Here is a 27,348-nt window from a genome sequence, read left to right as displayed (position 1 = left end):
ACGTGTCCCGCTTTGGCGGGTAAATCGTGTGCGCTGCCACCGTGTGCGTGTTTGCGGTGCACAGCGCACACGCTGCGTGTACACCGCACACTTCGTGTGACTCATCCTCACGAATGACCACACACTCACAATTGCGAGGCTCGTGTTTACCTATCACTGCCCGAACCTGCATTATTCATCAATCTGAAATGGGTGATCTGTAGGTACATAAGACTTGTTAGTTTGAATTTCCTAGTCTTAGATTCTTAAGAAATTAGCCTGATTGTTTTTATTTTTCAATGGTATTAGGGTTTAACTTTTTATAGTTCTATTTATACTTTCAAGGTCAAATGAATGATAGGTGGAATGAATCAGCTGTACCATTTTCGACCTGCATTATTATCACCGCAACTTAATAATAGTTAAGTCATCTCTTCCCCTCATATATGATATGTAATCGGAATACAAAATTATTATTGTAAGGTGTGTGCATTGATTATTGCAAAGCTACTGCTCGCTGAAGTGAGCACATTTTCACCTGTCGCAGTCACTTCGGATTCCGGATGCTACATTCATAAGCAGTATTAGAATGACTTCCAGGCTTAATTTGCGCTAAGCTGTCATCTTTAAATGTGTTCGTTCCCCGATGATTGATGATATTTCCCTATATATAATACAGTTATATATATTAATAGGTCATTAGTTTACCTACTTACTGCAGTTCACTACAGTACAGTACAGTACAGTACAGTGCAATGCATTATGGTACAGTACAGTACAATACAATACAGTACAGTACAGTGCAGAACAGTACAGTACAGTGCATTGCAGTATAAGGTACAGTACAGTACAGTACAGTACAGTACAGTACAGTACAGTATAGAGCAGTACAGTACGGTGCAGTACAGTGCAGTGCAGAATAAGGTACAGTGCAGTACAGTGCAGTCCAATATAAGGTACAGTACAGTGCAGTGCAGTATAAGGTACAGTACAGTACAGTACAGTACAGTAGAGTACAGTACAGTACAGTACAGTACAGTACAGTACAGTACAGTACAGTACAGTACAGTACAGTACATTCAAGTCTCGGTGACCACACAACGTTTCCAAACTCTAGGTTAGGGCGCACGACAGAGGTGAACAACAGCTTCATCATTCTATCTAAATACTCGTAGGAGCGTATGATCAGCCCAAACAGTTTATTGGATGTATTAACTTGCGTTTCAATATGCCAGGAAAATTTTAGCTCCTTGTCGACCCAAACTCCAAGATCTTTTTCCACGAAAGACTTCTCAATCATAACCCTCTCGTTGCAACCGTGTCTTCTCATGCTGTAAGCTTGCTGTTCATTGTTCTTGCCGAGGTGAAGTACTTTACACTTGTCAGCATTGAAACGCAGCTGCCACGTATCGGCCCAGTCAACTAAACTATCAAGATCATTTTGCAGTTGCATTTTATTTGACGCGTCCTTAACTGTATTATAAACTTTTGTGTCATCGGCATACATGGAGCACATGCTTGACACTACTTCTGGCAGATCGTTTATAAACGCGACAAACAAAACAGGCCCAAGAACGCTTCCTTGCGGTACGCCTGTAGTGGATCTCGTCCCCACACGCCACTGCGCACAGTTACCCAGTCTGATACGATTCCGTTAATGCTGACACGTTGTCTTCTGCCTACTAGGAAATTCCTGATCCATTTTTAGTACATTTGCCTCTATTCCCAAAGAATTCACTTTACGTAACAGTCGCTCATGCAAGATGAACGAATATGACGTGGGAATGTTGTGAACGTCTCGAAAATGTATTAGTTTGCGTGCTCTATCAAGTGTTTTACTTTCTCTATTGTTAAGAACGCTTTGCTACTCATTGTCCTTATCTAAACTATAAAACACGTTGGTAATCTGGGGTGGGGTACCTTTTAATTCAAAGAAACGGGTCATCATCTTAATTGATAAATCGTTGCGTACAATATTTCGGGTTAGATATGATGAAAACAGTATCCCTTTGACTCGTATTAATGTATTATACCGGCAGTAGCAAGTAGAAAATTTTAAAATTTGATGATATATACAAATTCAGCTCTTAAAGTTCATGAATAGGGCACTTTTCCATGAAGAACGTCTTTTTAAATCTGCATTTGCCTCTGTTGTTCCTCAACAATCAACATTCCCATAACACCAATGGGCAGGGTGGCCCAGTGGTAGGCAGGGTTACACGCGGTGGGCAGGGTGGCCCAGTGGTTAAAAGCTCAGAGTACCAAGATTGGAGCAGAGAGGTGCGGGTTCGATCCCTGCTCTGTTTGCCAGTTTCTGGTCAGAATCGGCGAGGAGGCCGGGCGGTTAAGCACAGCAGAATTGGAGCAGTGAGTTGCGAGTTCGAGACCGCAAAATGCTGTGAATGTTCTGCTCTGTCAAGAATCGGCGACAGGCCTACGGCCTACTAAACGCTGAAACAGATATTATTGTTATTAATTTACTCCCGGCTCAGTTAGAAATTGACAGAAACGGTAGTTTTTAATTATGTACATATTTTAATGAATTGCCTGATGATTTGATATGAATGAATTTATATTTATTTATTATATAATAAATTAGAATTTATAAAATTCTAAATAAATTAGAATTATATTTATTTATTTTTATGAATGAATTTATATTATCATCAATTTATGAATTGATGATAATATATTGTTCTAAATTCTTGTTAAAGACTAAATTCTGCGATTTTATTCCAAGTATTAATTTGACTTCGATTATCATGTAGGATTTTAGTAATTGTCTTTCTTAATAAGATTTTTGAAAAATGCTATGGTGTAAGTCAACATTGTTTTGACTTTTCGTCTTGTTTGTATGTCTTTTACGTAGGGTTGTTATTGCCTTTGTTATGTTCGTTTTTAGTCGCCATGCTGCTTATTCTTATATCAGTTTTATTAAAGGTTAGTTTATTAGGATGTTTTTACTTTAGTCACTTTCTGTTCCCTATTGACTTATCCTATCATTATTGTACGTTATAGTTCTATTGACAGTAATATCGCCTAAGTCGCCTGCAAGCTTTTTTAACTTATATGGGCATTCACAAGGAAGCATTTTGTATTTTTTCTTAAAAATTTCGACGTTTTCTTGTTATGAATTTTTGTGTGGTCCTGTGTACACTGTGCGATGGCATGAAATTATCACGGTTGTGGGGTTGAATGAATGCTGAGTCTTCTGCTAAGGTTTACTTTAACACCGTAACTAAGAGCGGCTAGAACCTGCTCAAGCTGAAGACAAGAAGCTAGAGAGCGATATTAGAAGCGGGTGCTTCCTCTTACAGGAAATAAGGCAAGAGACATAAAAGTTACGCTAGAATCCGACAACTCGCAGTACATGTTGCATATAGGTGATACGTTTATTCTAACACGTTGTTTTCACCAGGAAGGGGCGCCAAATCTCTCGACGATTTTATCCTGATCAGTAAGCTCGAGCTGCACTTTCTTCCGCATGTAGAAGATGGGACAATCGCGACTGCGGAGACAGACAAAGCGTTGATACACAGTAATGTTTACAGCTAATTACGATCTTGTACAGCATAGTTAGATGCACTCAAATCAACTCGAGTTTATTCCAATTATTATTCCAACACAGAACCTTTATGAGGAAAGCTGAACCAATAATTTATTTCCCTAGTCGTTGATTATATCTGATAATATCCGAGTGTATGTCACGCTTATTGTAATAGATCATTCTTTAAACATTCTTACCTCGTACATATGACCTCCTCGTGCAATGAGCCTTGGCACCGCTGGCACTGCGTCCACAGACGATTGAATTTACTCTCAAGAGATGCGAGGACAGATATTTGCTGCATGTACACGGCATCTTCCTTGCTCTGCAAAGATCAACAGTATTCATGGGCTTATGTTTAAATAGCAGGTAGTAATTTGTTACATAAAATGAGATTCATAAAGTGGAGATAGCGATAATAATAATCGGGTTGAGAGAAAATAACTCATGTTGCTTAACTATCATTAAACACGAGATGAAAATCTGTCATGGGGTAGCCACAATGCATAAAAATCTCTTGATATTAAACTGAAGGTTGTCATGATCTCGACGGCAATATTGTGATATAAATAAGCAAACAACGAGTCGAATAGTCATTCACTTTGCAATGACTGCAGAGCGCTACGCTGGCACTGGCCACGGGCACTTTACAGCCGATGCAAGCGTATTTCTTGGTGATGAATTTCGCCATGGGAGATGGTACTGTGGGTGATGGTGCTTTGCTGTGGGAGATGGTGCGCGTCCGCGTGTGATCTCCTCCTGGCAACACGTCAATTGAATTAGTTTGTAAACCATTAATTGTTCAATCTATTGCCTGTATCCATAGTAATAGTGAAATGCATTGAGTATTCGTAAATCGTTGAATATTCAGCGAAACTCTCAACTATCAATAATGTAACAAATTCGGCAAGGTTGTTGCCGGGGGGCATAGGGCAACATGGGGCAGCGCCCCCCTCTTTTTTTAAACGAAATTTTTGATGAAGTTTTAATTGATACGAGGTGGTTCTTTGCTTTGTTTAAAGATACAACTAATGAGGAATGTATGATGTGAATTAGACGCCTATATAGAGTTATCCAATTTTTAATGAAACACTATTTTGTAAAAAGTGTCAAAATGGGCCCATTGCCCCACCCCTGGGGCAATGAGCCCATGGGCTTGGGGCAAGGCGCCCACCCTTGGTCCCTTGACCACAATTGCATATTTTTCGTTTAAAAATGATAAAATAACACTTCACAGTTAAAAAAAAGAAAAATGTAATAAAAAAATATGACATTCATTCATTTATTAACAACTCAAAAAATTATATCCTCAACTTGAAAAAAATATACTCTTGGCCTAAAAAATTTATCACTGACGTGAAGAAATATAATTCATTGACATAAAAATATATATCCTTGTATTGAAAAATATATCATTGAAATAAAAAATTCGTCCTTGACATGAAAAATTTATCCTTGACTAGAAAAAAAATATATTTAGTTGATCAGAAAAAACTTCGTTCCAGTTTCGTCCATAATACAGATATTATGTGCAGAGAATTCGTACCTAATCGTAATTTCAGCCAACACCATAAAAACTCATCAACTTTTGGCTCATTGGTGTTGACTGAAATCAACTTTTGGCAAGGCAAGAGTCAATAACTCAATAAGGGGTCATAAATACGCATAACTAGAAACTAAACCTGCTTCCTTTGACCCGCAGTGGGCTCGCTGCCCCATGTTACCCTATACAATTATTTTTCCGCTCAACCATCTTCTCTCTGTCTCATATTATTGATTGATTATTGTTGTATTTCTTTAAAGTAATTACTACTATATTTATCATATACTTTCTGCTCTTGACAGCCAGTAAATTAGCAATATTTCTCATTTGTGTGTTGATGTCAGTATTGAGAATTATCCAGAGCCGATAATGTTTGAACTTACTACAGGGTCCGCCATATTTATGGCAACGCATGTTTTTTGTTATTTCTCAATTAAACAAATAGGTGCATTGTTTTTTATTGGATGAGCTAGTAGCCAAGAATTACCTTAACAATTCTCAGACATATTTATTCAATATGACCACCCTTATTGACGGCCTCCAATCTACGCGGGAAAGCTTCACAGGATACAAGCAGCATTTCTTGAGGGATCAAGTCCCATTCTCGTTTCAATTTAGACTTCACACTATCCAAAAAATCATGAGGTGTTCTGCAGACCCTACTCTCTAAAATAGCCCACACAGAAAAGTCGAGAGCATTCAAATCATAACACAGCTTCCAAAATGTCCGAAATGTATCGCTGACTGTTCAATTTCACTCCTGAGGGGACAAAAACGAGTGGGGACCTCCCAGTGGCGGTTACCGCGACCCAAACCATCACGGACATGGGATTTTGACGTCGTGTTGCTGTTCTGGTTGCCACAGATCCACCCCGACTCCAAACTCTGTCATTTTGACGGTTAACGCTTTGTTCAATGTCAAATTTTTTCTCGTCACTGAACACCAAGTTGGGCAGCGTGCCGTCCTCAATGAGATCTAGAATGTGCTGGCATCTTTCGAGCCTCATTCGTTCATGACGGTCTGTTAGTTCATGCCTTGTTTGCGTCTTGTAAGGGGAGGTTTTGAGGTCATCTTTGAGGACTCTACGCATTGATGTCTTACTGACTCCTGCTTCTGCAGAAAATTTAGCAGCAGAGCGACGAGGGTTTCTCCTCGACTTCTCCCTCGTGTTTTTGACCCATTGTTTTATTCGGACACTTCGTTTCCTTCCTTGACCAGGTCGATTGCATGTTTCACCAGTTTCCTTGAATTTTTTTTCCACCTTCCACACAGTTTCACGACGAATTTGGAACTTTTTTGCAATGACTGAATTACTCTCGCCCTTCTCAAAAAGGGTTGCAATTGCATTTCTATCTACTGCCATAAGTAATAGTAAATTTAAACACCTTAGACTTCTGCAATATAGAATAGATGAATTAATAGATGACATCTAGCTTCATTATAAAAGAAAAGTCTCCTAGAAACCAATTTATTTTTATGTAGCAAACATCCGTTGCTATAAATATGGCGGACCCTGTAGAGAAGGGAATCTTGAAATGGAATTGCCACAAATTGCTGGCGAGTTTAGTTGAGTGTTATCCTTTAATTTGTAAAGATGTTTTTGTAAGTGTCCTGTAACTTTACTGCCTGTTAATTAGATTAATTAGTTTTTTTTTTCTGCGCAATTCTTAATTATACTATCATTTGCTTGCAATTGATTCTTGAATGCTTTGCTTTTGTTATTTATCCTAGGAACTTCACAACTTTTACAAATTACTCGAGCGGTTTATCTTGGTTCTGGTTTTAGCTTATCTTTGCAAAGGTTTTGCTGATTTTACTCCAAATGTTATAATGTTGTCTGTATTGTTTTCCAAATTTATCGCTTGCTGCACGCAACCAGCTTGCTATCAATTAATAATCTATTTTAGCGTTTTATTGCATTAGTTTTAACACCCAATTTCTCTTCAGGGTTAGTACTATTATACCTAGCTGTACAGGTCATTGATTTTTGTATTATTTGTTTTCCAGTTTGCTTATTCTGAAATAAGTGTATGTGTGTAACCCTGTCCATGCTCACAAATCCCAATACTCCACTCATATTCATAACTCCTGAATTACACTGTACCACATACATTTAACAGTTAGTTATTATTTTGCGATTCATTGCACTGTATTCGTATTCAATTTATAATGCAAGACACCAGTCTTTCATTCACCTCAACTATATAATATAGAAGGGTTGTTGCCACACCTAATTCAAAGGGGGTAACGTGGTTACCTCACCCGTGACGTGAGATTCATACCCGTCAAGATGACAAATGAAATTTGCCACTAGCTTCAGAAATAATTTAGCAAAAATATTTTCTCAGCGATCTAATGGCGACGCTAATGTTTGCCATCCAATATGACGGCGACGCGATTTTTAGCACAAGAATGAAAAAATGGCCTACTAGTTAAAACTTGCACGTTGATACTCACGCAATAGCTTGGATTCAGCTTTATCTCCCAGGATTGGCTCGAATATCCTGAGCAATGGCTTGCTTAACTGATTAGTGAGGTAGTATTCGTAGTCGATGGGAAGACTGTTCTCCAACACGTACATGGGATCCTGACAGAATGAAGGCACAGTTTTAGCTCAAAAATGAAGGCCTAGTTTTAGTTGAAAAATACAAGATAAGTCAATTATGGAAAGATCAGGTTCCACAGGCCGGATCCCTTGTGAATCAAGCCACGAAAAATTCAAGAATCGGCAACAGGCCATGGGCCTATTTCTTCAGTGCCGACACTTCTATTCTATTCTATAAGAAAAACCAATACATGACTGGAATAATTAGGACGTTACTTCAATAGAAGTGTCGGATTTCATGGTCTACATAAAATATTATCAAAATTCTACAATAATCAATGATGAAAGAAAGATTCACTTGAAATCGAATGAAGATTTCAGTTTTATTTCTAGGGTTGAAGTTAGCCAAAAACCGGGTGCAGCAGACCTCTGCTTTTTTGTATGCTGGAATTTTTTTGGCGTTGGCGACCGCAATGATGACGTAGGGCACGCGGTCGCCCAGTTTGGGGGCGCTACCAGCATCGCGCTTCTTCATTTTGCTGGCGAGCTCAACGTGTGCCTGCTTAGCAGCGTAGTCTTTCTCCGTCTTCGTCAGCTCTTTCGTTATTACGAGTTGTGAAATGTCGATACGGTTACACAAAAGGTCCGCAATTGTTTGCTTTGCAAACTCCACGGCGCCGTTAGGATTCCTACCGATAAAAAAAGGTTAAAATTCCATAAAGATCTATAAACTAGAGTTTAAATTAACGAAAAATCGAGAAATTTTATGCCGTCTCCCGAACTTGCATTTATTCAAGACGTAGTTGAACAGCTTGACTTTTCATAATGTGAATGAACAATAAATTAATAATCTATTTTAGCGTTTTATTGCATTAGTTCTTTAGCAGCGTCTTCACAGATGAGGACTTGAATAGTATTCCAGCTATTGAGAAGCGACCAGTGGGCTCGAAGTTAACTAGTTTTGAGATACATGAAGAGGAGATTCTCAAGCGCTTGGTCTCCCTGAATCCCAACAAGTCATCTGGATCAGACGGTTTCCACAATAGATTACTCAACGAATTAGCAACCGTCCTGGCCGGCCTTTTAACAGTACTCTTTCGAAAAACCTTGATCGAATGGACTTTGCCGACCGACTGGAAAGAAGCCCAAGTGACACCCCTGTTCAAAAAAGGTGACAGAAGTAACCCCGGTTACTACCGTCCTTTAAGTGTCACTAGTGTTATGTGTAAGGTGATGGAATCGGTTATGAGGGATAGGATTATCGATCACTTGACTGTTAACCATCTTCTATCAGACTGTCAGCATGGCTTTATTGCTGGCAGATCATGCACCATTAATCTCCTGTCTACCTTGAATAGTTGGACTCGCCTGCTGGACGAAAGGGAGCCAGTGGATGCACTGTACCTCGATTTTGCCAAGGCATTTGATAGTGTTCCGCATGAGCGACTGTTAAGTAAAGTGAATTCTTTGGGAATAGAGGGAAATGTACTCCAATGGATCAGGAATTTCCTGGTAGGCAGAAGATAACGTGTTAGCATTAACGGAACCGTATCAGACTGTGTAACTGTGCGCAGTGGCGTACCGCAAGGAAGCGTTCTTGGACCTGTTTTGTTTGTCGCTTATATAAACGATCTACCAGAAGTAGTGTCAAGCGTGTGCTTCATGTATGCTGATGACACAAAAGTTTATAATACAGTTAAGGATGCATCAAATAAAATGCAACTGCAAAATGATCTTGATAGTTTAGTTGACTGGGCTGATGCGTGGCAGCTGCGTTTCAATGCTGACAAGTGTAAAGTACTTCACTTCGGCAAGAACAATGAAGAGCTAGCTTACAGCATGAGAAGACACGGTTGCAACGAGGGGGTTGTGATTGAGAAGTCTTGCGTGGAAAAAGATCTTGGAGTTTGGGTCGACAAGGAGCTAAAATTTTCTAGGCATATTGATACGCAAGTTAAAAAATTCAATACACTGCTTGGGCTGATCAGACGCTCCTACGAGTACCTAGATAATAAAGGATAATTCCAGGCTTAAAAAGCAAGTCTTATGAAGAAAGATTGAAGATTATGAAGCTTCCCAGTCTCCGTTATCGTCGCCTGCGTGGTGACCTCAGTGAAGTATACAAGTACACTCATGGTTTGTACTAGGTCCCAGAAGGATTACTAGAATTTGAAACAAGAACCAACACTAGGGGCCACAGCTACAAACTAAAAAAACTGCGGTGCAACTTATCCACCTGACAACATTTCTTCTCGCTTCAAGTCACCGACATATGGAACAGCCTCCCTGAAGATATTGTTGACGCTCCGAGTATGAACGCGTTCAAGAACAGACTAGACAAGGCCATGCAGGAGCATATGTTTTGTCTTGAAATGCCTCGTATCCTACGGAACAACTGAATTCTAGAAGCGATTTTAAATCTGCCGTCCGTCGAAAAGATTTGATCAAAAGGCCAGTCTAGTCAAGAAAAGTACAAGAATTGGCTACAGGCCTATTCTTCAATGCCGAAGATACTATACTATACTAAATTCTTAGTAGTGAAAACTAAACTGAAGCTAACTTATTATTAAACTGGAGCTAACTTATTTATGATAACACACCTGTCGATGAGAATTTTTTGTAGGCAGTTATTGATAAGATTAGCGACGATGGGAGCGATATCCCTTCTGACCGTCTCAATGCCCTTGCAGTCCATCTTGTCGTGCACATCAGGCTTGGTGAAGCAGAGACCGGCATAACGCTTCTTATTGATCAAAAGGCAGGGGAAGTAAACCTGCAACATAAGCTTCGATAAAATTAAAAAATTACAGTGACTACTAGCAAGACTTTTAGGGAAAATAAGGGAAAACTGAAAACAAATGCATATTATGGGTAGATTTGGACATGAATCCACTCTCGATCCTCAGAAGCTTGCAGAGCACATATAGCAGCATCAAATTGGTCCATCGTGGCGAGAAAATGGATGAGAATACGAGTAAACAAAGGAATAAAACATGCATTCATGTCAATTCTGGAGATAATAATTATAATTTTAAATATACTAAAGAGATAGAACTGGTCAAACCTTTTCAAACTCAAGATTGATGGGGTTGACAAACTTTGCCGACACAAAACCAGCAGCTTCTTTGCCAAGTTTCATTGCCTCGGCCACGGTTGTAACTCCAAACTTGACCATAACAAAGGCGGTGTCTCCATAGATAACTTCAGCGTCGTGCTCATAGCCGTTCTCAGTTCTGAACTGTTTCTCCACTTCTTCCTTCGTGAAGGCAATCATCGTACGACCGAAAGACGTGACGCTCTGAGAGATCTCCAAGCAAGGCAGATCGCCAACTTGCGCGCCAGTGAAGCCGTACACTGAGTTCGCTGAGATTTTTAGTGCAAGTTGACGGCCATCTAACACCTGAGGGAACCATCAAATTTCTAGATGAAAAGACACAAGACTTCAATTTTGAGCTTAAACTCCAAGAATGCTATCAACCTACTTAATTACATTTCTAGTAAAGTAAAAATAGCATATATGTATGTTCCGTTAAAAACAGTGAGGAGGCAGTAAAGAATCATATGTACTAAACACTTGTAACTAATTTTCCACCGAATTTAAACTCCAGTCACTGAATGAGCAAATATCAAATTCACAATTCAACAACCATCAAACTATAGTTCATACAAAAATATGTTCTACCTCTGGGAAGCGAGCCATGTGTTCTGTATGTTACCTTCTTTCTAAGAGGGTCTGTCTCATTCTTAAGATCAGATTTAGCCTTTTTATGAGCTGCGAGAAGATGCTCTAAGATCTCAGGTAGTAAGCCCTTCCGTTTGTGGGACTTGACAAAATAATTCCCCGACGGTGTCTTGATGTAATCTTCGCACGTAAGCCTGAAATTAAATCAATAAGCTCCTTCATAGAAGAGGATTGTACACATTCGAGTTGTCAAAAATGAAGTAAAATTGGACACTCTAATTTTTTTGGCTTTTCATCAAATGCAATAAAGATAGAGTAACTGGCATTGAACTTGCTACAATGAAAGTCGTTTTTACCCAAGGGTCTCGGCGTGCTTTGGTGAAGTTATTAATGTAGTGTAGCAGAGGTTGTGGGCCATCATGATGGAGGGATACAGTGAAGAGAAATCCAACGTGGCAATGGGCGTATCATAATAGCCACGTCGTGGCTCAATCACGGTGGCGCCCTCGAACTCGTCGTCACCTACACCATGGTGCACGGGTATCACCAGGTTCTGTTCTGCAGCCTGTAGTGCAAACAACGCAATACGCAAGTATGAACATTTTTCCTCATTGCAATTGGAAGAATTTGTGAAGGATGTGATATGAATACTTCAACCGCTACTAGACGTAATAGTTCAGGGAAGTCTACAAAATGTGAAGAAATAGTTTTGAGCAACATTTACACGGCGACTTATAGAAGTAAAAAATGAAATTTGCATCTGTACGAGAGGGATCTTATAAGAATAAAATCAAATTGTCAATTATAAATGTCAAACCATCAATTGTTATTATATTTTTAATTTTCGGCAACAGTTATTATTGAATATTACCTCAGAGAGGGGAGAGAGAAAACATACATAACAACAGTGACGCAAATACGTAACATTCTGAGTTTCCCACACCTTCCTGAGAAGCTGCGACATGACTTTAATTTGCTGTCCTCTGGTGAGGAGGTAGGAGAGCGGCACGCCCGTCACCCTCGCCATCTCCATGTAGTTGATGACGCACATGAGCTTGTCTATGAGGCGCAGCGGCAGGTAAGCGTCCTTAAGGCAGTATACCGCCAATCTAAAATACAGAGTACATAGTAGTATAATGGTTTGTTAGCGCTTCAGCTATCAAGCTATTTCTCACCGGAGGTCAAAATGTAACATCGCCAGCAAGGCGGGAGGTCTCAATAATTCAATATCTCAAATTAATCATCACCCACAAGGGGTGGAAGGTCTCAATTGTCCAGCTCGCTGAAGCTGGCTCGAAGGAAGCAGCGTTAGCATCTCAGAGAGACGAAGTGACAAGGAGGGACAGGTGTAAAGCAGCAGAAACAAAGACACTCGAACAAGAGGTCGCTTACACGGAACGTCGGTCGCCCGCACGAGAGAGACAGAGAAGGGAAATGTAAGGAATCCTACCTACATAATAACTTAACCCCACAACTGAGATCTGCAGTCAGACACCGCGAGCTCAGTGGTGAGGCGCTCAGAAACAATCCCCCTAGGAGCGCGAAATCCCATAGGACTTCTGACGAGCACAGACACGCGTCAGAAGTCCCTCCTGAGGTGGTCTAAAATACAGAATATTGAAGTGAAATTTAATTTTCCAGTGCCATACAAACACGTCTTTCGAGCTCTGTTAACAAGATTCCAGGAAGAAAATATTGTAAAAAAGATAGGAAATGTAACTGATTAGTGATGAGATAAAAAATGTAAAAATATAAGTTTTCAGCTTCAGGACATTAATTTTACGATTTAAGATGTTGTACAAGAATAGATTAGAGGCCATCTAAGCAATGCGTAATAATTAGCCGCAATTGAATCACGAAAGAGCAAAAATCTTCTATCATCACCAAGAGAAAGCAAACAATAACCATGCGAGGAGCAATAACCACAAGCCTAGAGAGTTCATAACCTTCTTCTGGTTTGATCGTTGCCATTCTGGAGGTTGGTGATGATGGAATGATGCACGTCCTCCTTCTGCTCCTTTAGGAAGTGGTAGGACACGGCGTTCAGAGTGTAGGATCGTAGCTTGTATTCCCTCAGCAGCACAAGGATCACGTCGAACTGAGTGCGTCCTTCGATGTTGACAGATTTATTTTCTCGCTTGCCCATTTGCTTGCTCTGCAACATGGTCGTCTTCACCACTGATCTGTAGAAATGAAATGTCATCCCATAAGTGACTCATTCAATACAACTACAGTTGAAGTGGGAAAATTCCCAATCCAAGAAACAAATACGAACTTCTGTAAGTGTTCATTGCAAATTATTTCTCAGTGTATTGGAAGAAAATATTATACCCCAAGAAATACATCTAATATTAAGAAAATAGGCAAATAAAGAGAATATCTCCAAAAAGAAGCCCACATCAAAGCAATTATGTGAGGTGTTGATAAAAAAAACTCAAGACATTGTTACTGGTGTTTGAAGTCAATGCAGGTGAGACGAACTCGTCGCCTACTTTACCTGACTTGTTGGTAACAAGAATATTATTATCTAATAATTATTTGGGATCTCATACAGTAAGAGTGTGACAGGCAAATGACCGAATAAAGTAAAATGTATAAATGAGTAACTGAAGCTGAACTACAAATAACACGAAGTAAAATGCACCAGGACCACGTATAACACTTCAAAAGAAAAACATATACACAGTAACACAAATAAGAGGGGATGATGAAGATTAGATCGATGAAGATTAGGGCGGATCGATGAAAAAATTAATGCAGATTCTTGCTCGATCGACAAGGGCAAACACCCATTTGGAGTGGGTAACGGAGAGGGCAAAGTCGCGGGGCACAACGACGATTATTGAATAGCTTTCTATGCCGATTCAGCGAAGATCGTCGCATTTTGTGCACCTGATAATTTGTTGATACGAATAATCTGCATCGATCGATATCGAATCTATAGTAGCTGAAGCCGAATCTGCATTAATCGATGTCGAATCATCATTCATCTACGTTGAAGCTGCATTAATCAATGTCAAATCCATATTATTTGTCAAATGCCCTTAGGGAAATTCGACTGCCAAATCGTAGAGTGGTCGGATCTTCCGCGTTATGACATAACCCGCAATAATCGACTTCGTTACCCACATTGGTGATTGACTGGGAAGTCAGATTAGATAGTCTTCGCTGTCGAACATTCACATCGTATATGCACTTGCGATATCAATCAAAAACTAATAAATTCAATTAATAATGATGCAGAGAGGTTACAAGTAATTCACCGCTAAGTGCTCTTACCGAATAAACGGCGACGCAGCTCCAAGATTCGAAAGCGGGAATTTCGAGTCTGAGTTCACGCCTCAGCCAGCTTGCCCACCAAAACACCTTACCATACTGAGCTCTATCAACTACATACTGTAACTGCAAAACGAATGGCTTGCAATCGTCAGGTGAATCGAGTAAGTGCTACAAATTTTGGTGGAGCTGTTTAAAGGTTATTCATTTATATTTATTTTCAAGGAATGAACGCAGTTTCTATTCAATCGAAAAAATAATATTACTCGTATTGGATTGGGTAAAAATGTTCGTGATCAATTTCGTTCATCAAAGGAGACAGACAAGCACTGTTTATCTTGCCACTTTTTATGATTTTCGAGCAAGCGAAATGCAGTTACTTCCATATTTCCTCAATTTATTTACAAGATAGTACTCTAGTTTATATAAATTTTATAATAGAGCTGTTCAATTTACATCGAAATTTATTTCTCATTATTTTTATTGCCTCACATCAGCCTCGTTGAAAAATTGAGGCAAATTTATCATGATTAATGGAACATGCTAAAGCAGCTGTATGAAAATGTTTTGAATACGAACTATGAAGTTTATGATGGGATCTTTTTAAATAAAAACATTGCTAAGTTTCGAAGCAGTTTCTTTATACGACTTTTAGTCGATAGCAGGAGATTTATATCATTTAATAATATGCATGTAAAAAACGTTTTCTTTACACTCACGTTAGAAAAAAATGCAGGCAAACTAATCGATATCTTCTGAACATTATTAAGGTAAGGTAACATTAAGGCTTAAACGTACCTCTTTGCGGAAGCGTTCAAACTGGGAAAGCTAATATACACTTACGTATTTCACAGTATTAAAATAATTACGTAGTATATAATAATCGTAATTGGCATCAGAAATGGACCCGAAATAGCGCATTCTATCACTTGAACTAGATTGAACACAATTTTAACTGGATAATCATAAATTAAAGTGTATATCAATTTCCAATTCATTATTCTATTAGATTGAATAGCCAACCGACAAGTTTGCGCATGAATTTTTCGGTTTGCTCTGTAAAGTTGCCCACTCTCATATACTTCGATCTGCAACGATAAGCCTACAGTCGATAGTTCGTCATGCATCTGCATAGATTGTTTAGGGAAATTCGGCTTCCAAATCTTCGAGTGGTCGGATCTTCCGCGTTATGCAGTAACCCACACTAATCGACATCCTTGCTCTCATTGGCGATTGACTGGGGGGTGAGCTGCAAAGTAGCCCAAACCACCCCCGCCAACAACATGAAATTATTTTATACAGCGTACAAATGCCGAACGATGTGGTAACTTGGTTAAGAACTTGATTTAGTCAAAGCAAATCAGGGAATTGAATGCGGCCCAGAGGGAATTCGTTCCATTAAAAGAGGGTTAAACATAACACTTGAACTAATTTACACAAGAATTTTAACTGATTTATACTCACTGAATTGCGTTGACGCGGCCCAGATACGGGAATTTCGAGCATTTGAGGTGGCGTGCGCGGTATATCAGGTATGGGAAGTCGAAGTTGTTGATGTTGTAGCCTGTGATGATATCGGGGTCAACCCGCCGCACGAATGCTGCCCATGCCTTAAAAAAAGCAACCATTTACTACTAATTATTATTACTAAAAAATGATAATTTGTGATGAAAAGTCATTCAGTATCTCATACATTAAATACATAGTTATTAATTGAACAGTAACTCAGCCTCCTCGGAAAAAATCACTATAAATGATCTAAAATCTATGACTTAAAAATTATTTCACAAAACACTTTTGTGAGTATTCTCTCAAGACAGAATAGTTTCTCTCCTCAATCGTTATATCAGGAAGGTAATGACGCTAATATTTCAAACATTTCCATACTGGCCATTGTTTAGCAGCGCCAATGCAGCGATCACCGACTGCAGTTCGAAAAATAAACGTTAGTATTAACATCTCGATCAGTACAAATTTAATTAAGCAAAAATCATATTTTTTGGGAGAATCAAATCATCTTTTTGAAAAGACAGAGAATTAGGAACAAGCAGGTAAAACAGCAACAGAGAATAAGACAATCATACTAGAGGTTGCATACACGAGAGATCTGCCACGCACACAATAGAAACAGAGAATCAAATGCAAGTGATTGAGCCTGCTCATATAACGATTCAATCCCACAACCGATACCCGCATTTTGATACCACAAAAACTACGATTACATACTCATGAACAAGAATGCCCATAGAAAGAGAAATCCTATAGGTCCTCTGATGAGCGTGAGCACGCATCACAATACCCCTTTGCAGTGAATAAAGCGTATGTAATTCTGACTATTTTATACTATAGGATTGAAAATAGCTGTGTTGTGAAGTGGAAGTTAGAGACTTAGAGTAAAGGTGTTAAGAAGGCTATAGGAGTTTGGGTTGAACTGTGTAAAACTTGTATAAGGTGCTATTGTTCTTGAAACCGTGAGACCAAGGGTTTGTTTACAGATGGGAATGGCGAGGGCATCAAACGGTTTCGCGGCGTCACTTCGAGAGAATAGGCTTAACTGTGCGTGACACCAGCGTATAAAAGGACCTTAAAATTGGCGCCAATGGTTGGTTCTACCGTGGTGACCGTCATGCCAGTACGGTCTACAGCTAGCTCCGCAACGGCTCCGGCCGTTGGGCGGCGGGTCATAAAATAACGGCAGCGCGAAATGTCGAGTTATTCATACCACCACGATTCCGATATAACGTCAAAAATTATCAAGCATCGGTCACGACTTTGCCATATATCATTATATGTACGGTCAAAATCATTGCTACGGCTGTGACTCAGCCGTGAGACAACGTGAGAAGCCACGAGTTGTCCAACGATTATACGTAACACCGGCAAATCGTGAATTCAAGTACAGACCACTGCGCGGAAATTATCATCGGTACGGTCATCAGCACCGTACGGTCACAGTTCTCATCAGAAGAAACGATACAGTCACAACCATCAACCGCAGTAAACCTACACGAAACCTACGGTCAGACTGACCGTGAGGCATCCATATCAGCGAGACACGACGGTTAGGAATAAAGGCAACCGAGCAACGCGCGGCTACAGTTGAGGTACGGACACACGGAATACGGCTGCAAACGTGCGCGTGATTTACGGTCCTTTACAACTGTCGTCTACTCAAGAGAACTGCAACGGATAAACGTTTTTCTGGTAAAAGTAGAAGATTTTGGTGGTGTTAACTGATAGGTTCTCAATTTTGATTGTGTTAGGACTTTCTTTATTTCATTCACTAGAGATTTTTTTGTTAATATAGGATGTGAACTTGAATTTCCCAATTTAATATGAAATGTACCAGTTCAATGTCAAATGAGAGCGTCCTAAAGGGAGCCAGTCTCCCCCAATCTCCCTCAGGAGGGTGGGCGATGAACTTATCCCATGCGACGTCCACTTCCAACTGGCAGCTTGTGATCATTTCTTTATTAGAGCGCACCGTGTATTTGCCAGCAGGTAACTCCACCCAACAGCATCCCACAAGTGCCTTGTCTACCATGAACCTGAGACAGCACGAGCAACAAGTGAGAACCTTCAGTGCACACTGCAGGATAGCTTGCAAACTAGCAACATGAACATTGCAAAAAAAAAAAAACAGGGATTCAAGTACAGCGTATTGAAGCTGTACACAAGCTTTATAAATAATGGACTATGAGAAGATATAAAAGAACAGATTTATAAAGAGCTAATTTCAAGATTTAGAAAGAGCTAATTTATGGAGAAATTGCGAGCTTCTAGCCTCTCAATTCTAAATTTAAAACTGAACCCCAAAAATTTTATGTGTGAATAGAACAGCCAACACCATACTTGAATTACAATTTTAATATATAACAGGAATGATGACACTTGAATGATGTTATGGAAAAGGCATTGCTCACCTAAGCTCAAAGTCAACATTAGACTCGTATGCCTCGTATGGCGGAGTGCCGATATCTGCCACAACCACTTTGCCATCACCAAGCAATCTCTTGCAGGCAGCAATGAGTCGTGGAAGCGCCACAGTTATTTTCAGGAACGGCACTTTCTTGTTGTTGTGGAAATGATAGATGGACTCCTTGCTGACCAGATCTACAGCCAGCACGGCGTCGGTAATCTGCTCCTTGTTGCTACGCATGTCGTCCAACAGCGCCCGGTCAAGAGCCGTCTGGAGATGCACATGTAGTGTTAATTTGAATACTGTGAAAAAAACTGTCAAGTATTTCTATATTGCCTACACTCAAGTACTTTAAATATCATGCAAGATCTCTAAAAAAATCTCAATTTAAAAAAAAAACTTTGCCTAGGAACGTAAATTGAGTAAACAGACTGGATTTGTTGAGTGTGATCAGGCAACACAAGACCTTCATTCTTTCCATTAACAAATGAAATTTGAACTATATAATTGAAAATAACGAATTAAATTTGAACTATTTACCTTTTTGAACTAAAACATGATATGAGTAGGAATTACGACTGTTAATTAGGATGTGACGCGAATAACAAGGTATAGGGCAAAGTGGTTGTTGCTGTTGATGGGGGAAAAACGGTGGGTCGTTTAGGGTGAAAATTAAGCGACGCGGCGTTGTGGGTTTCGAGGTATGTAGCACGGCGTACCGGGAGAGTCAGTAGAGTCCGGAGTCTAGTCTCGAGAGAATGTCGCGAGCGAGCTAGCCAGTTGAATAGACGATCGGCGTGTTTGTGAGGCGAAGAGTAGTGTTTTTAGGCGCGGAAGTACGATATTTTGAAGCAGTTATGCTATTCGAAGGAACGACCACGTAAAATTACGTAATTTAATGATGCCCTGAAGCAGAAGTCATATTCGATCCGCGGTCTGGTGTTGCACGACAAGTTTTATGCAATGCCGGAGGAGGACAAAGCCGAGAGGTCGCAGGCTGTTGCGCGCAAGTTCCAGTTCGAGCGGTGGCCAGGGTATGAAGTGATGCTTCGACGCAACGTTCAGTGGTGGACGGCCATTCGAATCTAGGCTATTCGACCTCGTGTCTGGGGGGTGTAGAGCTAAAAATATTCAAAGCAGAATGATGTCAAGGGTCGGCTACGGATAGCAGGTTCCATTCACGGCTCATTGGTGGATGTCTGAAGAGATCCAAGGCGTTCGATTCAGGGCTTATTGGTGCACAAAATTAGTTGTGCACGGCTGCATGCATTGAATTTCGGTAGAAGTACGGGTAATTAATAAGGTTGGACCAAGCCTAGAACGGCAGTATAGCTAAGAATTAAGCTTGTTTAAATAACGTTTTAAGAGTACAACTTATTTGGGGTAGGGACCGAGAGTTAGTGGTGCGCATAAATTTGAAAAATAGGAGCAGAAATAATGATCAAATTAAGCGAGCGATAAGCTGCTGCGAAGATAAGCTGCGAGCGTGGAGTGCATTTTTTTAAGAAAATCACGGGAACGTTTTAATTTTCATTTTTATATGGTTAGACGAGATGAATTCAGTTAAGTCAGTGTTCCCCAAAGTGGGCGATATCGTCCCCCACCCTAGGGGCGGTGGAAAGATTTTGGGGGGCGTTGAGGAAGGAAAAGGCGGTAGGGGGGCGGAAGAGAGGGCGACAGTCCGAAGTCGAAGTTAGAAGTTCCAACGTTTGTCCTACTGAACCGATTCGAACGAAATTTTGAATTTACAGTCCTAACTACTGAACCGTAATGATTAGCTCGTGAAATTTTTTTCGATTGAGCCTTCGCGAGTTTTTTTTTTTTTTGCATTTCACCTTCATTTGTGATTTAAACAGTAAAACATGCTTAAATTCGCAGTAATCAAGAAATTTCTTATAAAAACTCCTGAACAGATTTGAACGAAACTTAGTATTTAAATACCTAACCTCAGCAAGGGTGATGTTTAGCTCGTTACAATTTTTTTTTCAATTTTGCCTACGTTTGCGAGTTATACGGCTATACGTAAACGGCTCTTGGTTAAACCGGCCGGTAGAAAAGCCGGTCGTTTCTCCTATGTCTGTATAACTCGCGAACGACAGAAAAATTGTCACGAGCTAAACCTCACCGTTGGGAGGTTAGGTATTTATATACAAAGTTTTGTTGAAATCTGTACAGTAATTTAGAAGACATTTTTTGATCGCCTCGAACTTGAGCGACAAATTACCCGGCGATACGGACCGAATATAAGGAAGTGTGAAATCAAGAATGACGGTAAAATAAATAAAAAAAAAACTCACAAGCGAAGGTAGAATCAAACAAATTTTAGAAGCTAAAAAATTCACCGTTTGGTAGTTACGAATGTATATTCAAAATTTCGTTCAAATCTGTTCATTAGTTTGGAAAAAATTCGTTGATCACTGCGAATTTCGGCCTGTATCGCAATATAACTCACGAATGAAGGTGAAATTTAAAAAATTTTCACGTGCTAAACATCACCGTTAGGTTCTGATGAATACATGTTCCGAGTTTCATTGAGCTGCGTTCATTAGTTTGAGAAATATTACTTGATAATTGAATTTGGAGATCGGCCACGAGTCCGGCCGTAAATTTGCCCGAGACGTCCTAGGTTTACAGTGCAGAAACAGTTAAAACAGCTGAAAAACATATTGGTTCACTAAATGGGGTTCTATTTGTGAAATACAGATTTGTGTTTAACCTTTATCTTTTGAAATTGTAGCGTTCTAAATTTAAAGAAAGAGGCGTATGTTTTTATATGTCTGTGGGGAGCGCTAAAAATTCACTAGGGAGCCAAAGGGGGCGCTAGCCTGGAAAAGTTTGGGAACCACTGAGTTAAGTCAACGAAGTTTTTATTTCAGGGAAACTAAATTAGTGTTATTTTTTTCATTAAGCAGCTGATGGTCCGAGTATTATTATCGTACTTTTTAGGCGGCAAATTCGGGCGATAAGGAGTTAGACCACAATTGATAATTTTAGTGAGTCAGAGAAGTGCGGTATACATTTGTAGTGACGTTAACCGCGGGTAAGTTTGACGCCGGTACAAATTTATGATAAAATCTACAAGGGATTAAACTTAATCCATGGCATGGGGGTATTTTTTTACATATATACAGATTGGAAGGAATGTTCAGGGAGGTGTCAACTGCACAGCAGTTATACGAGGGGCGATTATTACTGAGGCTAAGATTATTATAACTTCAGTTCAGTAAATCTCTGAATTTTGTGAAAATGGGTGTTATAGGGAAGAACAGAAAGCAGGGTAGTAAGATTCAGTAAACCAGGAGAGCCATACGATTATTTTGAGGCCAAATCACCATAGCTGAGCCAGGTGGCGATAAATTCGAGCACCATATATAACTGGGTTAAGTGTGGATTATTTTGAAGATGGAAGCGATGGATGGGATGTGTAGGGAGGAAGCTGATTTTTTTTAGGGTGTTTATTATGTGCCGATCCTAACTAGAGAGAAGGATCAGAAGTGAGTAACTGGGATTAGCTGATGAGCTGTACCGGATCGTGTGAAGATAGTATCTACAGGTGATTAGAAAAGGGGGTGCTAGTAATTAAGACGGATGTAAGCGAAGTACCGAAAGAGGACTTTGTAGGGTGTTGATTTTGTGTGTCTACGAAATAAATTAGGGACCGTGAGATACTATTTGCCTAAAGCCTCTTTCAAACACACCGTGAAATGCCGCATGCGTCAGAAAGCACGCAACGGTATTTGCAGCACAATCATTCACACGAGGAGGCTTTTTACTCTTGAATCTATCAGTATTGCAATGCTGTTCTCCGAAAGTGGAGAGCAGTTTTTGCGAGCTCTATATAAATGGCTGCTCTTAAGTAAAAAAAGACGGCTCTTTTGTTGTACTTACTGCATAAAAGACAGCAAAGGAGGAAAAGAAGGCGGTGCTGGGTTCACCATATAGTACATTTAAGACCCAAAGGGAGAGAACTATTTGGAAAATTAAGAGGAGATGAAAACCAATTCTTTAATTATTTCCGTATGTCAGCAGAGAGTTTCGACAAATTGTTGTCTCTACCAGACTACTCGCTGTCTGTATCAGACTAGGATGTGCGTCAAAAGTCGCACAGTGTAAAAGATTAAAGTGAATACAATTGCAAGCTAAACTGTTGCGGCAAATACCGCAGCAGTTTTGGAAGAACACACGCAGGCAGCATGCGTCAAATTTGACGCTGCGTTAGAAGCCGTCGTGTGTGGATAGCAGTGAAGATTACGTATGCCCACCGAGGTACGACGTGAAATACCGTTGCGTGTTTTTTGACGCATGGGGTATTTCACGTCGTGGGTGAAAGTGGCTTTACAGGTGACAGGTGATGCGTCGGACATTGTGCACCGTGTATAGCAAGTAGGAGTTGTGGGCAATATGATTTAAAATATACCGACATTAATGATTAATGTTAAATTATTCGGTTGGCATTGAAAAAGTTGAACAGAAATGATTAGAGTAGGAATTACGAATGTTAATTAGGGTGTGATTTGGGGGAAGAATGTCAATAGCAAGATTTAAGGCGAAACGGTTGTTTCTGTTCATGGGGGGAAGCTTTGGGGGTTTTAGGGTAAAAATTAAAGCGGCGCTACGTTGCGGCTAGAGCAGCGTTGCCACCTGGTATATTTCTGTACTGGTATTTTCAGACGGTGTCTGGTATGAATATATTAGATCTAGTTATTTGCCTAAATCTGGTATTTTTCTGCTAATTCTGACTTGCTGCAGATTTACTGCAGTAGTTCCATCTCTGAAGTTTGAACTTCCCCCATCATAGGCTTGGATTATAATTTATTATTTTATATAGATTACCTTCAAAGCGACGCGACTAGAGATTTCCCGCCATGTTTGGAACCGCGAAATTGCCGCCTGATGTAATAATCCCAATCTAATTGTTAACATCTAAAAAAAGTGCTTAGCGCAGTATAAGCACGAGAGTTCTTCTTAATTGATTACTGATCGGTGATGATATGGCCTATGACGAGTAAGGTTGTCGAACCGATCTCTGCGACGCAAGCTCCACCGTTTTTGTTTAGTGGTTTTGAACTCTGGAGTGCCACTTGAATTCTGGGGTGTCATTCAATATTTCACTGATCTTGAAAATTATCACCCATTCATGAAAATGGCTGACTGCTGCATCACTTGTCTACTTTTACCAGTCTCCAATGTTTTCATGGAGAGAGTGTTTTCACGAGCAAGTGACTTATGTGAAAAAAAAAAACAAGCAACAAAATAGAATTTCAACTAAGGTACTGAAATCCGTTATTCGGACCAAAAGTTATCTGCTCAGCCGCAACAAGTGATCACACTCGAAATTTTAGATAAATGAAATATGCAAGCATGTACGAAAATAAGAAAGATGAAGATGACCTGTTTTCGTAGCTTGTTCATCTTGAGTGAAGGTGGAGAAGTGCCACACTGTGATAAAAAAGGAAAGAAGTGCCACACTGTGATAAAAAAAGGGGAAGAAGTGCCACACTGTGATAAAAAGTGTTAATGTAATCAAACATAGGAAAAGAAAAGTGTCGAAATGTTACAAGCAGAGTGAAAAATATAACGTGTTCAAGTTGGCTAATTATTCGTAAAACCAGATAAATGCACAGTAAAAAAGATAAAAAATTAATTTTCTTTTTTTTTTTTAAACAACGTTTCAGACGAATAGTTTAATCAAATTTTGGGGTATTAATCTGTTTTTGAACCATAGAATTTCTGGTATTTTGAGGTAGGCAATCTGGTATTCTCGCAGAGAAAAAAGTTGGCAATACGGGGCTAGAGCCAGCAGTCTTTCTTGTGTCCTGACCAAGTTGGTGGTTGGAGTAGTGTTGAACTTCCAGCCGGCAGAAGCTTTACAAAAGGAGTTCGAATATGCGTTAGAGCGACGATTTCGGGAAGCTACCACAACGGTCGAGTTTGGATGAGACTCTTCTAAAACAACTGCTCAACCGTCCAACGGTCCAGCATCATTCCGACTTCAGCCGTTTACGGACCTCTAGGCGCGGAATCGGGAGCACAGCCGTGCACCATCAATATTGTACACAAATCAGCCCTGAAATGAACGCCTAGCATATTTCCGTAAGGCCACCAATCAGCCGCGATTAATCCTGCCGTCAGTAACCAGCCCATGACATCATTTTGTTTTATATATCAAGAGCTTTACATCACCATATTCTGAAGCGAATAGCCCAGAGTGTAATGATCGTCCAAAACTGAGTGTTACATCATATCATCACTTCATGCCCTGACTTTAGCTCGACTTGTAACCAACGGACTGCGATCAATCAGCCTAGCTCGTCATTAGCTATGCATGAAACCTGCCGTGCACCAGCAAACGGCCTCTGTTAGCTCGAGAGTCTGCACTAGCACTGTCGCATCAAGAAAACCACCGAGACGTTTTATCTTCACCAGCCACATTAGGTCACCCTCATCACCAGCAGTAGTAACATGGCAACAAGAGTGGAGTAACACCAAAACCTCGCCTCTATTCCGAAGTGCGTTCCTCATAAATGCTACGATTAGACCGGCCGAGACAGCAAGCTAAGCGCGTATATCAAGCCATTTGAACGCGAAGCAAGTGACGGCGACGTCTACCAGCCATATCTTTGTCCGGTGCCTCCGTCCCGAACCCCGGTGATGTACCAGTTTGGGAAACTTAAGTTGGGTACTACGTAGTTCTTATATTTCTGTCGATGCGAGTCTCAACTAGTCCAGCGTTATTTCGTGCTCTTGACAATAACTGCGCCCAATTTCTGTACTTAGGTCTGTACCGGAATTTCATAATATAGGTCGTGTTAAATCTTTCTATGTGTATTTATTCTTACTTTTGTTAACTCGTGATTGTACGAATCGAGGACAAGTACGCGCCATTACAGCCACTCCGGCTAAACCGACCTAACAAATAAATCTATCGAGTTACTCGTCCAGAGAGAAAGATTGAAAAAATAATATGCGTTTAAAAATTACTTTTTAAAGACATCACTTCTAAAGAATCCAAGGTCTCCGATGTTAAACATGTACAATAAATTTCTAATTTTATTTTCAAATATTACAAAAATAATTTTCAAATTTTTATATTTATATATATATGGAAATATTTTGAATTTTCAAATTTTTTTATTCTGTCATTGATTCGTGCATTGTCTCCAACTTTACGCAAGTGTGCAGAATTCCAGATCGATTGGACAGGTGGAAGTGTGTTAAATATTGATGATAAGATTAGTAGCAGACCGTGGGGTGAGACCAGATATGAACAAACGACCAAATGAAGTGTGACCACAATATGAGATCAAATGAAGTGTTGTAATAATAAAATAACATCAAATAACAACAAACCGAATTTCACATTTAATCGAAACCTTGAATGGTGCAAGATGCTGTTCCTTAAATATAGGTGGACATTTGACATAGAAGTAAGGACTGAAGCCATGCACATGGCAGCACACTGAGTTGCCGTTGTCTGTGACGCCAAACATACGCATGATGGGCACCCGACCAGCTTGTTGTCCAGGCATGTCCTTCCGAGCATTGCCTGTAAAAATATAAACAACTTCTTACAAAAAATTCAGAATAGGAATTTGTTCTACAAAATAAATTTTTTACTGATGAATAAACAAAAATTTATAAACAACGTAACATTTTCCCTGAATATTAATCTAAATGAGTCCCTTTTTTGTCATTGTGAAAACCTAGAAACAAATCACGTCATTTGTCGGGAGAGAAGCATGTCTGAGCGAGTGTTTGATGTATATTGTTGAAATTATTATACCAATTTGTATACTAAGGAAAATAAGATATTGGAGAAGAAACATGATCGGAATCAAGCATTTATGTTCAGACACAAGGATAAAGAGAGAGCAATGTTTAATTTAGAGCTTAATTGTAACAATATATAGGTATATATATATTTAAAATAGCATGTACTATATCATCACATTTAACTTTGATTATTAACGTGTATAACTGAACCATTTGCAAATGAATCTAAATAATTAAAGCATGAAATCAATGTTAATACATTCATATCATGCAAAACTATTAGAACAAACAAATTTTTAAAAAGTTATTTTGGAAAAATAAAATGAAGGAAGATTGGGCTTTGCAAAAATTTTTCAGACACACAAATATGATTTCTGATATGCAAAATCATATAGAAATAATTTCCCATGAAGTATTTACTGCAGCAAGGAACCTATAGATTAGATAAATTTTACTCTTACAGTGTATTTGTAAATTCATTATTCAAGTTTTGCAATGAGTTGTTTTTTTGTTTGTTGATTTAAATAGAAACTAAACCTATTGACTAAGATCTATCAGAATAAAAAAAAAAATTTTTTCCTACAAAATCTCAGAGATGTTTCCACTGAGACTTTTTGCATGTGGGCTCAACAAGCCTAGTGTGCTTCTGCCATTAAAATTTAAAATAATATTAAAATTTTGTCAAAGAAATTTCTCTCAGCTTAGTACCAGTTGAAATAAAATTTTCAACTTAGTAATCAATATAATTAATTAAAACTTATACTAAATGTAAATGTATCTATGCTAGCTGGCATTTCTTTGGTATAATGCAAATTATTTCAATTTGTTATTGCAAATTGAATTGTCGATTTCCAATTGCTGAAATACTCCAGCTGCTCTATCCCTGGCATAATGCAAACAATTTCTCATTCTCACCAATGTAATGGTCTATTTCCAGCTGCTCTATCTCTGGCATAATGCAAACAATTTCTCGTTCTCACCAATGTAATGGTCTATTTCCAGCTGCTGAAATACACCTGCTGTTTTATTTAATTATTAAACAAGACATGGAAGTGCAACACAATGAATTGCATCAATGCAGGG

At 39.4% G+C, this 27,348-nt stretch overlaps 1 protein-coding gene across 1 annotated transcript; it reads right to left on the bottom strand.

Moving 5' to 3' along the window:
• Positions 1-3,186: 3,186 nt before the first annotated feature.
• Positions 3,187-27,273, bottom strand: LOC108680349 (DNA polymerase delta catalytic subunit-like). Its single transcript, XM_018169151.2, has 16 exons — positions 27,246-27,273; positions 25,866-26,038; positions 18,497-18,762; positions 17,920-18,121; positions 16,038-16,183; positions 13,244-13,480; positions 12,241-12,406; positions 11,654-11,862; positions 11,332-11,491; positions 10,680-11,015; positions 10,216-10,388; positions 8,043-8,304; positions 7,528-7,657; positions 4,128-4,285; positions 3,724-3,851; positions 3,187-3,487 (listed from the first exon to the last, which is right to left on the bottom strand). The coding sequence occupies exons 2-16, from the start codon at positions 26,019-26,021 to the stop codon at positions 3,391-3,393; spliced, it is 2,826 nt and encodes a 941-aa protein (XP_018024640.2). The 5' UTR covers positions 26,022-26,038; positions 27,246-27,273; the 3' UTR covers positions 3,187-3,390.
• Between the last annotated feature and the right edge of the window lie 75 nt (positions 27,274-27,348).

Source organism: Hyalella azteca, unplaced genomic scaffold (genome assembly GCF_000764305.2).
Source record: "Hyalella azteca isolate HAZT.00-mixed unplaced genomic scaffold, Hazt_2.0.2 contig16209, whole genome shotgun sequence".
Taxonomy (NCBI): Eukaryota; Metazoa; Arthropoda; class Malacostraca; order Amphipoda; family Hyalellidae; genus Hyalella; species Hyalella azteca.
This window is presented reverse-complemented; position numbering and strand designations above follow the sequence as displayed.